We start from the raw sequence: 13,836 nt of genomic DNA on the forward strand, positions 1-13,836 counted from the left end.
TGAAATAATTATACAACTCACGGCCCGGTTGCAAACAGGTTATGGACCAGTACCGGTCCGCGGCCCAGGGGTTGGTGACCCCTACTTTAGCTCCCCAGGAAGGTTCCCAGTGGTCTGCTCCTGTGGAGGTAGCTGTTGGCCAGGAGTGAGCTAGCATGAGCAGGGCTCTCTGTCTCCCCCAGAGTAGCGGCTCAGCTCGGCCTCAGCTAGCCATGACGACTGCAGTGGAGGTTCCCCTGCTGCGGCCCCCCACTGGCTTTGAGCAATCCCCGCTGTCACGTCTTTGTGGGTCTCCTGCGGATGGTCAGCTGCCTACCCTTGATCCCCCGTTTGCCCCCAGAGCAATTATCAGAATGTCTAACCTGTGCACAGATGTCTGCTAGTTTTTGGAAGACGCAAATCGGCGCTGGGGTTTCTGAAGGGACACCCCCAGGATCCCATAAGACAGTTTCCCCCAACCTTTTTGGCACCAGGGACCGGTTTTGTAGAAGACAATTTTGCCACGGACCGGTGTGCGTGGGGGGTGACGCTGGGGGTTTTGCCACCCCAGACTGCCCCCCGTTCCCACCCCACATTCCTGCCTCCCATAGGGGTTTTTAAATGAGGGGGAAACTGGGGCTGTTTCTGCTTCCCCCTCCCATTTAAAGACCCCCCACCGATCAGCTGAGGCTAAGGTCACAGCAGCACTGCCCCTTCTGCTGGCCCAGGACCCTGCAAGGGGAGGCAGCCTTGGAGCGAGGCCGTGCTGCCTCTTTAGTCTGGGGCTGCTCTCCTCACTCAGTTGCTAGCAGGCCACGGACCAGTACTGCTCCACGGCCCCCTGCCGTAAGAATCTCCATCCTGCTTCATATATCCGTTGACCGTGGCCCTCACACTCTGCTTCCCCCTCCCGCCGCTGCACTTCAGGTTGCGCCGAGACAACAGCGGCATCTTCGACTACCATGACTGCTGGGATCAGAGCCCCAACGGCAAGAGTGGGCTGGAGAACCCCTTGGACGGCAGCCGTCCCTTCAAGAGGGCGCGGAGTCCTCCACAGCCGCCCCTCTTCTGCGACCAGCCGGACCTCACGGCCCTCATCGACACCAACTTCTCGGAGCAAGCCAAGGCAGCCCCCCCGGAGCCCCGCCACCGCACCCTCTGTGGCCGCCCCAAAGACCAGGGCTACGACTTCAGCAGCCTGGTGGAGAAGGTCTCTGAGGAGCAGGGCGCCTCCGGCAGCGTGAGCTTCGTGGGCTTCTCCGCCCCCTCTGGACAGGCAGCCTTCCGGTCCCCCGGCTGCGGGGGCGAGGATGGGGAGTGTAGCCCCCGCAGGAGCAGCCTCGGAGACGAGCCTTCGGTGGGCCTGGAACAGGCCTCCCCTCTGCCTTCGTGGGGTGGTGACTTCGAGAGCTCCATCTGGAGCCTGGAGCTGCAGGGGAACCTGATCGTTGCTGGCCGGAGCAACGGGAGGCTGGAGGTAAGGAAGTGGGGCTCCACTGGGGCTGTTTGGGGCAGGGGCCCCGCTTGTGTTTCAGAGGCAATTCACTCGCTTTCCAACCCTCTCAGGCTGGAAAGGAGAGACCGTTTGAGGGGCAGCAGAGTAAAGGGATTTAGAACCAGAATCAGAGTTGGAAGGGACCTCCAGGGTCCATCTAGTCCAACCCCCTGCACAATGCAGGAAATTCACAAATGCCTCCCCCCCCCCACACACACCCAGTAGCGCCTTCTCGAGGCCCAGAAGATGACAAACAAAATCCACCCTTCATGATAAATAGGGAAATTGGCATGGAGAAAAGTTGCTACCTGACCCCAAAGTGGCAGTCAGCGTTTCCTTGGGTGTGTAAAAAAGGCCACAAGAAGAAATAAGCACTGATCCGGCCCTTCCTGCCCTCCTTCTCATAGTCTGCCTAATTCACAGGATCTGCATTGCTGTCAGATGGCCATCTAGCCTCTGTTTAAAAGCCTCCAAGGGAGGAGAGCCCACCACCTCCCAAGGAGGAAGCCTGTCCCACTGAGGAATCGCTCTGACAGTCAGGAAGTTCTTCCTAGTGTTGAGCCAGAAAGCCTTCCGATTTAATTTCAACCCGCTGGTTCTGGTCTGCCCTTCTGGGACAGCAGAAAGCAACTCCAAACCATCAAAGCAAAAAGCAGGATTTGGCTCCCACAGTCCACAGTCTGCCTTGACACAAGCCAGGGCTCATTCAGTCATCCAAGCTGGGGCCCTGTGGCCATGCAGTGCAGTGAACTCCTCCTCCCTTCCCATCTCCTATTGAAACACTTTTGTCTGCGAAGGGTTTGTCCCACCAGCGCGGCTCTGCAGGGCGGCTTGAGGGTTCCTATAAATGGGTGCGAAGTGTCTGACATCAACCCAAGGGAGGATCTGGCAAAAATCTCTCCTCCCCTCATGCTCTCTGGAGCTGCGTGAGCTCTGAAGTGGCAAAGCAAAAAGCAAGACAGCCCCCAAGATCAGAGGGGAGGGACTGGAAGCTGTTGATTGACCCCAGGAAACACTGCTCAAGGCGCTAGTCCTCATGACTGTTTTAATCTTCCCCTTTCCCCCCCAAAAAAGACTGGAGATGGGGAGTGGAAGGGAAAGGAGGCCAGACCAGAAGGGCTGCTGTGAATTAGCCGGTTGCTTCATTAGACTGTCCTGCAGGTGTCATATGAACATATGAAGCTGCCTTCTACTGAATCAGACCCTGGGTCCATCAAAGTCAGTATTGTCTACTCAGACTGGCAGCGGCTCTCCAGGGTCTCAAGCTGAGGTTTTTCACACCTATTTGCCTGGACCCTTTTTAGCTGGAGATGCCGACGATTGAACCTGGGACCTTCTGCTTCCCAAGCAGATGCTCTACCACTGAGCCACAGCCCCATTCATGGCTCTCCAGGGTCTCAAGCTGAGGTTTCTCACACCTATTTGACTGGACCCTTTTTAGTTGGAGATGCCGGGGATTGAACCTGGGACCTTCTGCTTCCCAAGCAGATGCTCTGCCACTGAGCCACCGCCCTATTCATGGTTCTCCAGGGTCTCAAGCTGAGGTTTTTCACACCTATTTGCCTGGACCCTTTTTAGCTGGAGATGCCGGGGATTGAACCTGGGACCTTCTGCTTCCCAAGCACAAGCTTTACCACTGAGCCACAGCCCCATTCATGGCTCTCCAGGGTCTCAAGCTGAGGTTTTTCACACCTATTTGCCTGGACCCTTTTTAGTTGGAGATGCCGGGGATTGAACCTGGGACCTCCTGCTTCCCAAGCAGATGCTCTACCACTGAGCCACCGCCCCTCCCCGGGCCCTGTTGGCTGGGGAAGGTGAGGCCTCTGCTCTGGCCTTTTGGGCCTGGACCGGGCTGCCTTCCGGCTGTGGCAGATGGGGAAAGCGGCCAGCCTTGCAGCCTCCTCCTGTGTTGCAGGTGTGGGATGCCATCGAAGGCACTCTGCAGTGCAGCAACGAAGACAGCCCGTCCGGCATCACTTCCCTCATCTTCCTCAACAGCAGGTAGGCACGTTTTCCATCTGACACCCTTGATCAGCTCCCTTTTCTCCCCACAAAGGTGAGGCCCAAAGCAGGTGAACGGAACAAATCACAAAAAGCCAGCAGGGACCGACACAAAGAAGCACTGCCAGCCAGAATCGTGGCCCAGGGCAGGCCTTTCATGCATCACAGCAGCTGAGCAGAGGGTTGCCCTGAACCAGAAATTGGGGCAGTGATGCTCTGTATTCTGGGGGCTTGGGGAGGGCTTCTAGTGTCCTGGCCCCACTGGGGGACCTCCTGATGGCACCTGGGTTTTTTGGCCACTGTGTGGCACAGAGTGTTGGACTGGATGGGCCACTGGCCTGATGCAACATGGCTTCTCTTATGTTCTCATGTCTGAGGCAAGTGATGCTCTGTATTCTTGGTGCTTGGGGCGGGCAACAGTGGGAGGGCTTCTAATGTCCTGACCCCACTGATGGACCTCCTGATGGCGCCTGGTTTTTTTGGATGGGCCACTGGTCTGATCCAACATGACTTCTCTTATGTTCTCATGTCTGAGGCAAGTGATGCTCTGTATTCTTGGTGCTTGTGGGGGCACAGTGGGAGGGCTTCTAATGTCCTGGCCCCACTGTTGGTCCTCCTGATGGCACCTGGGTTTTTTGGCCACTGTGTGACCCAGAGTGTTGGACCGGATGGGCCACTGGCTTGATCCAACATGACTTCTCTTATGTTCTCATATCTGAGGCAAGTGATGCTCTGTATTCTTGGTGCTTGTGGGGGCACAGTGGGAGGGCTTCTAGTGTCCTGGCCCCATTGGTGGACCTCCTGATGGCATCTGGGTTTTTCTGGCCACTGTGTGGCACAGAGTGTTGGACTGGATGGGCCACTGGCTTGATCCAACAGGGCTTCTCTTTTGTCCTTATTTCTGAGGCAGTGATGCTCTGTATTCTTGGTGCTTGGGGGGCCAACAGTGTGAGGGCTTCTAGTGTCCTGGCCTCACTGATGGACCTCCTGATGGTACCTGGTATTTTTGGCCATTGTGTGACCCAGAGTGTTGGACTGGATGGGCCATTGGCCTGATCCAACATGGCTTCTTTTATCTGAAGAAGAGAGCTCATGAAAGCTCCAAACCCTCATATGAACATATGAAGCTGCCTTCTGCTGAATCAGACCCTGGGTCTATCAAAGTCAGTGTTATCTGCTGAGACTGGCAGCGGCTCTCCAGGGTCTCAAGCTGAGATTTTTCACACCTACTTGCCTGGACCCTTTTTTTTTCTGTTGGAGATGCCGGGGATTGAACTCGGGGGACGTTCTGCTTCCCAAGCAGATGCTCTACCACTGAGCCACCGTCCCACCCCAACCCTCACTGCTCTCTTCGTTAGTCTTCAATGTGTCCCTGATCGGATGTTTTTTAACATTGAATGATGGGTTCCAGGCAGGAGGGGCCAAAGATTGTGCTGGAAGCGTGTGACCCATCCCAAACCCCCTCCTGAAATGTTCCTTCCTTCCTTTCTGTGCCCTGTGCCTAGAATCGTGGCTGCCAGGCTGAACGGCTCGCTGGATTTCTTCTCCTTGAAAACCCATGCCTCTTTTGAGCACTCGCAGTATCGAGGTAAGAAGGCCGCTCTCCGGAAGAAGCTGGGAGCTCCTGGGGCTGTTGTAGTGCTGCGAGATCAGCCTGAACCATGCCCTACCCTGCCCCCTGGGGTGTCGAGGCTTCAAGCTCCAGCTGACCTGTCTCCACATCTTCTACTCTTTGTCTTCCTCACTGTCTCCCCTGCTCTTCCAGAACCAAGGAGTATCGTGCTGGAAGAGCAACCCTGAGTCTGTTCTTTGTGCGAATCAAGCGTGGGCGAGCTTAGCTCTGGCCAGGAGAAACCTCTGGCCCACTTCTCTTGCTCTCTCTGCAGGGACTCCGAGCAGGAGCAGCCTCCCATCCTCTCCCATGTACAGCAACAGTGATGTCATCGTTTGTCAGCTGACCCACACCGTGACATGTGCTCATCAGAAGCCAATCACGGCCCTCAAGGCTGCAGCGGGACGGCTGGTCACGGGGAGTCAGGATCACACACTGAGAGTGAGTAATTAACTTGTGGGGTTCTGTGCTGCAGAAAGTGTTAGGCAACGAAAAGACCACCGAGTAGAATAAGATTTCCAAATCTGATTGAACAGTTCAGCTCTTAGATTCTTACGTCAATTAGTAAAGCAGGAAGTGGTGGCAGCTACAAGTATAGACAGCTTCAAGAGGGGACTGAATAAACAGATGGAGGAAAGGTCTGTCAGTGGCTGGAACACTCTCTCTGGGGCAGTGATGCTCTGGGTTTTTGGTGCTTGGGGGGCAACATTGGGGGGCGGGTTCTGGAGTTCTGGCCCCTCTGGTGGACCTCCTGGTGGTCCCTGGGTTTTGGCCCCTGTGTGACACAGAGTGTTGGACTGGATGGGCCACTAGCCTGAGCCAACATGGCGTCTCTCATGTTCTTAATGTCTGGGGCAGTGATGGTCTGTATTCTTGGTGCGTGGGCGGAGAGGGGGGGGCAGTGGGAGGGCTTCTGGAGTCCTGGCCCCACTGGTGGACCTCCTGATGGCACCTGTTTTGCTTTTTTTTTACCACTGTGTGACACAGAGTGTTGGACTGGATGGGCCACTAGCCTGATCCAACATGGCTTCTCTTATGTTATATCTGGGGCAGTGGTGCTCTATATTCTTGGTGCTGGTGGGGTACAGTGGGAGGGCTTCTAGCCCCACTGATGGACCTCCTGATGGCACCTGGGTTTTTTGGCCACTGCGTGACACAGAGCGTTGGACTGGATGGGCCACTGGCTTAATCCAGCATGGCTTCTCTTATGTTCTTATGTCTGGGGCAGTGATGCTCTGCATTCTTGGTGCTTGGGGGGCACAGTGGGAGGGCTTCTAGTGTCCTGGCCCCACTGATGGACTTCCTGATGGCACCTGGTTATTTTGGCCACTGCGTGACACAGAGCGTTGGACTGGATGGGCCACTGGCCTCATCCAACATGGCTTCTCTGATGTTCTTGTGAGTAGCCAGAAGCATGGCAGTGTTTAAGGTCATGCTGGAGGGCCCCATTCCACATGTCCTCTCTCCAGCCCCCGTTCTGTGAATCAAGGCAAAGGGTCTCGGAGAGACTGGCTGAGATCTGCTGTAGGGGGAAAATGCCACACTTATTATATTTTATTTATTTGATCAGATTTTTATTCCACTCGCCCCCAATCAGGCTCAGGGCAGATCCCTTCAAAGCCCCCCCCCGCCCCGCTCCTTTTTGTTTGTGACTTCCTGGCTGAGCGCCCTGCTTCAAAGAGAAAGCAGCTGAGGGTGGCTTGGAGTCCCAGTGGAGAGAGGGCTCTGGGTTTGCCTGGCAGAAAAGGCACAGGGCAGTGCATGCTGGGCCTCTCTTTCCCATTGGAGGATGGGATGCTTTTGCTCTCCTTCAGACACTCGTCTGCACTTTCGGGAGCTGTGGCCAGAGGGAGGGAGCCTTGGGTGTCACTGGGGGCCAGCTGCTCTGCAGCCGAGACGTTCTTCCCAGGTCTGCAAGGGACTTTGGGGTCCAGGGCTGAGTAGTGACTGCTTGGGCATGGGAACAAAAGCTCTGTCAGCCTGGTAGGGATGAGGGGCCGCAGCCATGCCTGGTGCGTGTCCATCTGTCTGTTCTGGCCTTGAGCTTCAGAGCAGCACAGCCCAAGACTCGTCCTCTGGGAACCCCACGGATTACATCCGAGAGTGAAAGGAAGAGGGTCCGTGACTCCCCACCCCTGCTGATGGCCCCCTTCTGGCTCCCTTGCAGGTGTTTCGTTTGGAAGATTCCTGTTGCCTCTTCACCCTGCAGGGTCACTCCGGAGCAATCACAGCTGTCTACATTGACCAGGTGAGGAGACGGGTCACTAGGCTCACAGCATGCTGGGCTGGGCAGGATGAGGCCGGGGTGAGGAGGGATTCTGGGTTCATGAGGGAGGGCTGGGGAGCAGCAGTGGTGAGTCCTGCCCCAGTGTCACACTTAAGAACATAACAGAAGCCCTGTTGGATCAGGCCAGTGGCCCCTCCAGTCCAACACTCTGTGTCACATAAGAACATAAGAGAAGCCATGTTGGATCAGGCCAGTGGCCCCTCCAGTCCAACACTCTGTGTCACAGAAGAACATAAGAGAAGCCCTGTTGGATCAGGCCAGTGGCCCCTCCAGTCCAACACTCTGTGTCACATGAGAACATAAGAGAAGCCCTGTTGGATCAGGCCAATGGCCCCTCCAGTCCAACACTCCGTGTCACATAAGAACATAAGAGAAGCCATGTTGGATCAGGCCAGTGGCCCCTCCAGTCCAACACTCTGTGTCACATAAGAACATAAGAGAAGCCCTGTTGGATCAGGCCAATGGCCCCTCCAGTCCAACACTCCGTGTCACAGAAGAACATAACAGAAGCCCTGTTGGATCAGGCCAGTGGCCCCTCCAGTCCAACACTCTGTGTCACATGAGAACATAAGAGAAGCCATGTTGGATCAGGCCAGTGGCCCCTCCAGTCCAACACTCTGTGTCACATAAGAACATAAGAGAAGCCCTGTTGGATCAGGCCAGTGGCCCCTCCAGTCCAACACTCTGTGTCACATGAGAACATAAGAGAAGCCCTGTTGGATCAGGCCAATGGCCCCTCCAGTCCAACACTCCGTGTCACATAAGAACATAAGAGAAGCCATGTTGGATCAGGCCAGTGGCCCCTCCAGTCCAACACTCTGTGTCACATAAGAACATAAGAGAAGCCCTGTTGGATCAGGCCAATGGCCCCTCCAGTCCAACACTCCGTGTCACAGAAGAACATAACAGAAGCCCTGTTGGATCAGGCCAGTGGCCCCTCCAGTCCAACACTCTGTGTCACATGAGAACATAAGAGAAGCCATGTTGGATCAGGCCAGTGGCCCCTCCAGTCCAACACTCTGTGTCACATAAGAACATAAGAGAAGCCCTGTTGGATCAGGCCAGTGGCCCCTCCAGTCCAACACTCTGTGTCACATGAGAACATAAGAGAAGCCATGTTGGATCAGGCCAGTGGCCCCTCCAGTCCAACACTCTGTGTCACATGAGAACATAAGAGAAGCCCTGTTGGATCAGGCCAGTGGCCCCTCCAGTCCAACACTCTGTGTCACATAAGAACATAAGAGAAGCCCTGTTGGATCAGGCCAATGGCCCCTCCAGTCCAACACTCTGTGTCACATGAGAACATAAGAGAAGCCATGTTGGATCAGGCCAGTGGCCCCTCCAGTCCAACACTCTGTGTCACATAAGAACATAATAGAAGCCCTGTTGGATCAGGCCAGTGGCCCCTCCAGTCCAGCACTCTGTGTCACAGAAGAACATAACAGAAGCCCTGTTGGATCAGGCCAGTGGCCCCTCCAGTCCAACACTCTGTGTCACATGAGAACATAAGAGAAGCCATGTTGGATCAGGCCAGTGGCCCCTCCAGTCCAACACTCTGTGTCACATAAGAACATAAGAGAAGCCCTGTTGGATCAGGCCAGTGGCCCCTCCAGTCCAACACTCTGTGTCACATGAGAACATAAGAGAAGCCCTGTTGGATCAGGCCAATGGCCCCTCCAGTCCAACACTCCGTGTCACATAAGAACATAAGAGAAGCCATGTTGGATCAGGCCAGTGGCCCCTCCAGTCCAACACTCTGTGTCACATAAGAACATAAGAGAAGCCCTGTTGGATCAGGCCAATGGCCCATCCAGTCCAACACTCCGTGTCACAGAAGAACATAACAGAAGCCCTGTTGGATCAGGCCAGTGGCCCCTCCAGTCCAACACTCTGTGTCACATGAGAACATAAGAGAAGCCATGTTGGATCAGGCCAGTGGCCCCTCCAGTCCAACACTCTGTGTCACATAAGAACATAAGAGAAGCCCTGTTGGATCAGGCCAGTGGCCCCTCCAGTCCAACACTCTGTGTCACATAAGAACATAAGAGAAGCCCTGTTGGATCAGGCCAATGGCCCCTCCAGTCCAGCACTCTGTGTCACATAAGAACAGAAGAGAAGCCCTGTTGGATCAGGCCAGTGGCCCCTCCAGTCCAGCACTCTGTGTCACATAAGAACATGAGAGAAGCCATGTTGGATTAGGCCAATGGCCCCTCCAGTCCAACACTCTGTGTCACATAAGAACATAAGAGAAGCCCTGTTGGATCAGGCCAATGGCCCCTCCAGTCCAACACTCTGTGTCACATAAGAACATAAGAGAAGCCCTGTTGGATCAGGCCAATGGCCCCTCCAGTCCAACACTCTGTGTCACAGAAGAACATAAGAGAAGCCCTGTTGGATCAGGCCAATGGCCCCTCCAGTCCAACACTCTGTGTCACATAAGAACATAAGAGAAGCCATGTTGGATCAGGCCAATGGCCCCTCCAGTCCAACACTCTGTGTCACATAAGAACATGAGAGAAGCCATGTTGGATCAGGCCAATGGCCCCTCCAGTCCAACACTCTGTGTCAAATAAGAACATGAGAGAAGCCATGTTGGATCAGGCCAATGGCCCCTCCAGTCCAACACTCTGTGTCACATAAGAACAGAAGAGAAGCCCTGTTGTATCAGGCCAGTGGCCCCTCCAGTCCAACACTCCGAGTCACATAAGAACATAAGAGAAGCCCTGTTGGATCAGGCCAGTGGCCCCTCCAGTCCAACACTCTGTGTCACATAAGAACATAAGAGAAGCCCTGTTGGATCAGGCCAGTGGCCCCTCCAGTCCAACACTCTGTGTCACATAAGAACAGAAGAGAAGCCCTGTTGGATCAGGCCAGTGGCCCCTCCAGTCCAACACTCTGTGTCACATAAGAACATAAGAGAAGCCCTGTTGGATCAGGCCAGTGGCCCCTATGGCTAATAGCCACTGATGGGCCTCTGCTCCATATTTTTATCTAACCTCCTCTTGAAGCTGGCTATGCTTGTAGCTTCCACCATCTCCTGTGGCAGTGAATTTCACATGTTAATCATCCTTTGGGTGAAGAAGTATTTCCTTTTATCCATTCTAACCCTACTGCTCAGCAATTTCATCAAATGCCCACGAGTTCTTGTATTGTGAGAAAGGGAGAAAAGGACTTCTTTCTCTACCTTCTCTATCCCATGCATAATCTTGTCAACCTCTATCATGTCTTCCCACAGTCGACGTTTCTCCAAGCTAAAGAGCCCCAAGCGTTTTAACCCTTCTTCACTTTCCCAACTTTGCTTCACCACTGGGAGTGGAGTCCTCAGCATGCACCAGCAAACACCCGGGGACCTAGCAGTTGCTGGCTTGGCTTTTAAAACCCTTCCGTGATAAAAAAAAATGTTCATTGCAAAAATACAACGAACTATAGCAAAAAAACCCAAAACCCCAAGGAAAGGAGTTACGTAACTTCAAATCTTTACGCAGGTTAGATTTCAGTTCCAAAACATCAGTGGAAGGTAGCAGTAGAACCCGTAAAAGAATCTTTTGTAGACAGCCATCAATGTATCACACAGAGCAGCACCGCAGGTGGAGCCGGGGTGTATGGCCTGGCTGTCTGCGTGCAAATAAACGTAGTAGAAGAAACAAAAGGTGCTTCTTTGAGACACTTCTGAACTGAGCTGTAGGTCAACAAAGAATGTTTGTCAGTCTGCCCACCAGTTTGACTTGTGGCCGTTCACCGGTTCCAAAATCTTGCTCTCTCTCTCTATAGACTGACTGGAATTCATGTTCAGTATCTTTTGAACCCAGATCTTCTGTAGTGCTACTCGGCCTTGAACGTGATTCTATATGGGTTCCTCAGAATAAACAAGTTCAAGGCCCAGTAGCACTATAGAACCAGGTTCAAAAGATACTGAAAGTCAGTTCATCTGTGTCTGGTCCTTGACACCAGAGCTAAGCTACTGAAAGGCCTCACTTGACCACAAGTCTCAAAATATTTCAGTCCACTTGGATGCCTGACTGTTGTCTTCGGCTGGCCCCCCAGAGGCCCCTCCTCCCCGCTTCCTTCAGATACAAATGGGGGGGGGGAGGTCTTTCCTCAGACTGTGTGAGGGACAAATTCCCCCCTTTCCTTGGGCAGGGGTGGCCAACGGTAGCTCTCCAGATGTTTTTTGCCTTCAGCTCCCATCAGCCCCAGCCATTGACCATGCTGGCTGGGGCTGATGGGAGTTGTAGGCAAAAAAACATCTGGGGAGCTACTGCTGGCCACCCCTGTCCTATTCCACCTGTTTAGGCCTCCCTGGCTGTGATGCTATCTCATTATCGCCATCCTACTATTGTATTATTGGGCCATAGCCGTATCAATCTGTAGAATGTGCCCAACTGAAATTGCAACCTATGATGTATATCAGGGGTGGCCAACGGTAGCTCTCCAGATGTTTTTCGCCTACAACTCCCATCAGCCCCAGCCAGCATGGTCAATGGCTGGGGCTGATGGGAGTTGTAGGCAAAAAACATCTGGAGAGCTACCGTTGGCCACCCCTGCCCTAGAGGATAAGATCCTCTTGTGTGTGGCCTGAATTCAACGCGTCTCGTCACCCTCCTCCACTTCCCGTGAAAGTGCTGAGCTGCCTTCTGTCCTTGGTAGTGGCGCCCGACGGGCCACGGGGCTCCGACCGACTTGCCCTCTGCTTTTCAGACCATGGTGCTCGCGAGCGGAGGGCAGGACGGTGCCATCTGCCTCTGGGACGTGCTGACGGGCAGCCGCGTGAGTCACATGTACGCCCACCGCGGGGATGTCACCTCCCTGACGTGCACCAGCTCCTGTGTCATCAGCAGCGGCCTGGACGACGTCATCAGCATCTGGGACCGGAGCTCTGGGATCAAGCACTATTCCATTCAGCAGGTGGGTGGCTGCGGGGAGGGGGCGCCATCCGCAGAGCTGGGTCCCAGGAAGGGCAGGGGGGGGGCGGGCACTTGGACCAGGGTGCTGGGATGTGAGCATCCCTGAGAAGAAGAGGGCACAGAGGCGCTGGACATCACCACTCACTCTATTGCGTGTGTGCCATGGGAACGTCCCGACTGCAAGGCCCAGGAAGGCTGCAAACAGAACAGCCATAGAATCCTCGAGCGGAAAGGGATCTCCAGGGTCATCTAGTCCAACCCCCTGCACAATGCAGGAAACTCACAAATGCCTCCCCCTAAATTCACAGGATCTTCATTGCTGTCAGATGGCCATCTAGCCTCTGTTTAAAAACCTCCAAGGAAGGAAAGCCCACCACCTCCCAAGGAGGAAGCCTGTTCCCCTGAGGAATCGCTCTAACGGTCAGGAAGTTCATAGAATCGTAGAGTTGGAAGGGACCTCCAGGGTCATCTAGTCCAACCCCCTGCCCAATGCAGGAAACTCACAAACACCTCCCCCTAAATTCACAGGATCTTCATCGCTGTCAGATGGCCGTCTAGCCTCTGTTTCAAAACCTCCAAGGAAGGAGAGCCCACCACCTCCCAAGGTGGAATCCTGTTCCACTGAGGAACCGCTCTTAACTGTCAGGAAGTTCTTTCGAATGTTGAGCTGGAAACTCTTCTGATTTAATTGCAACTCATTGGTTCTGGTCCTATCTTCTGGGGCAGGACTTTGATGGACCCAGGGTCTGATTCAGTATAAGGCAGCTTCATATGTTCATATGTTCTTTAGGGGAGGGACGGTGGCTCAGTGGTTGAGCATCTGCTTGGTAAGCAGAAAGTCCCAGGTTCAATCCTCGGCATCTCCAACTAAAAAGGGTCCAGGCAAGTATGTGTGAAAAACCTCTGCTTTGAGACCCTGGAAAGCCACTGCCAATCTGAAGAGACAAGACTGACTTTGAAGGGACCTCCAGGGTCATCTAGTCCAACCCCCTGCAGGAAATTTCGATGTCCAACCCCGATGCAGGAAACTCACAAACACCTCCCCCTAAATTCACAGGATCCTCATTGCTGCCAGATGGCCATCTAGCCTCTGTTTCAAAACCTCCAAGGAAGGAGAGCCCACCACCTCCCGACGAATCCTAGAGTTGGAAGGGACCTCCAGGGTCATCTAGTCCAACCCCCTGCACAATGCAGGAAACTCACAAACGCCTCCCCCTAAATTCACAGAATCCTCATTGCTGCCAGATGGCCCTCTAGCCTCTGTTGAAAAACCTCCAAGGAAGGAGAGCCCACCATGTCCCGAAGAATCCTAGAGTTGGAAGGGACCTCCAGGGTCATCTAGTCCAGCCCCCTGCACAATGCAGGAAACTCACAAACACCTCCCCCCAAATTCACAGGATCCTCATTGCTTTCAGATGGCCATCTAGCCTCTGTCGAAAAACCTCCAAGGAAGGAGAGCCCACCCCCTCCCTGGCTGGCGTTAGCCAAGGGGAAGATGTTGGTTCTGTGTCAGATGCAAGGTGTGGGTCCCATCTGTGTCTGTCCCCCTCCCCCTGTG

General features: G+C 54.2%; 1 protein-coding gene across 1 annotated transcript in view; it reads left to right on the forward strand.

Annotated features, from left to right (window-relative positions):
• SCAP (SREBF chaperone) overlaps positions 1-13,836 on the forward strand; it is a 54,389-nt gene that overhangs the window by 39,625 nt on the left and 928 nt on the right. The window contains exons 16-21 of the mRNA XM_060247899.1: positions 907-1,456; positions 3,390-3,475; positions 4,981-5,063; positions 5,362-5,528; positions 7,255-7,335; positions 12,073-12,279. Of these exons, the coding sequence (XP_060103882.1) occupies positions 907-1,456; positions 3,390-3,475; positions 4,981-5,063; positions 5,362-5,528; positions 7,255-7,335; positions 12,073-12,279 (1,174 nt within the window). The remainder of the gene's footprint in view (positions 1-906; positions 1,457-3,389; positions 3,476-4,980; positions 5,064-5,361; positions 5,529-7,254; positions 7,336-12,072; positions 12,280-13,836) is intronic.

This window comes from Heteronotia binoei, chromosome 10 (genome assembly GCF_032191835.1).
Source record: "Heteronotia binoei isolate CCM8104 ecotype False Entrance Well chromosome 10, APGP_CSIRO_Hbin_v1, whole genome shotgun sequence".
In the NCBI taxonomy this organism is placed as follows: domain Eukaryota; kingdom Metazoa; phylum Chordata; class Lepidosauria; order Squamata; family Gekkonidae; genus Heteronotia; species Heteronotia binoei.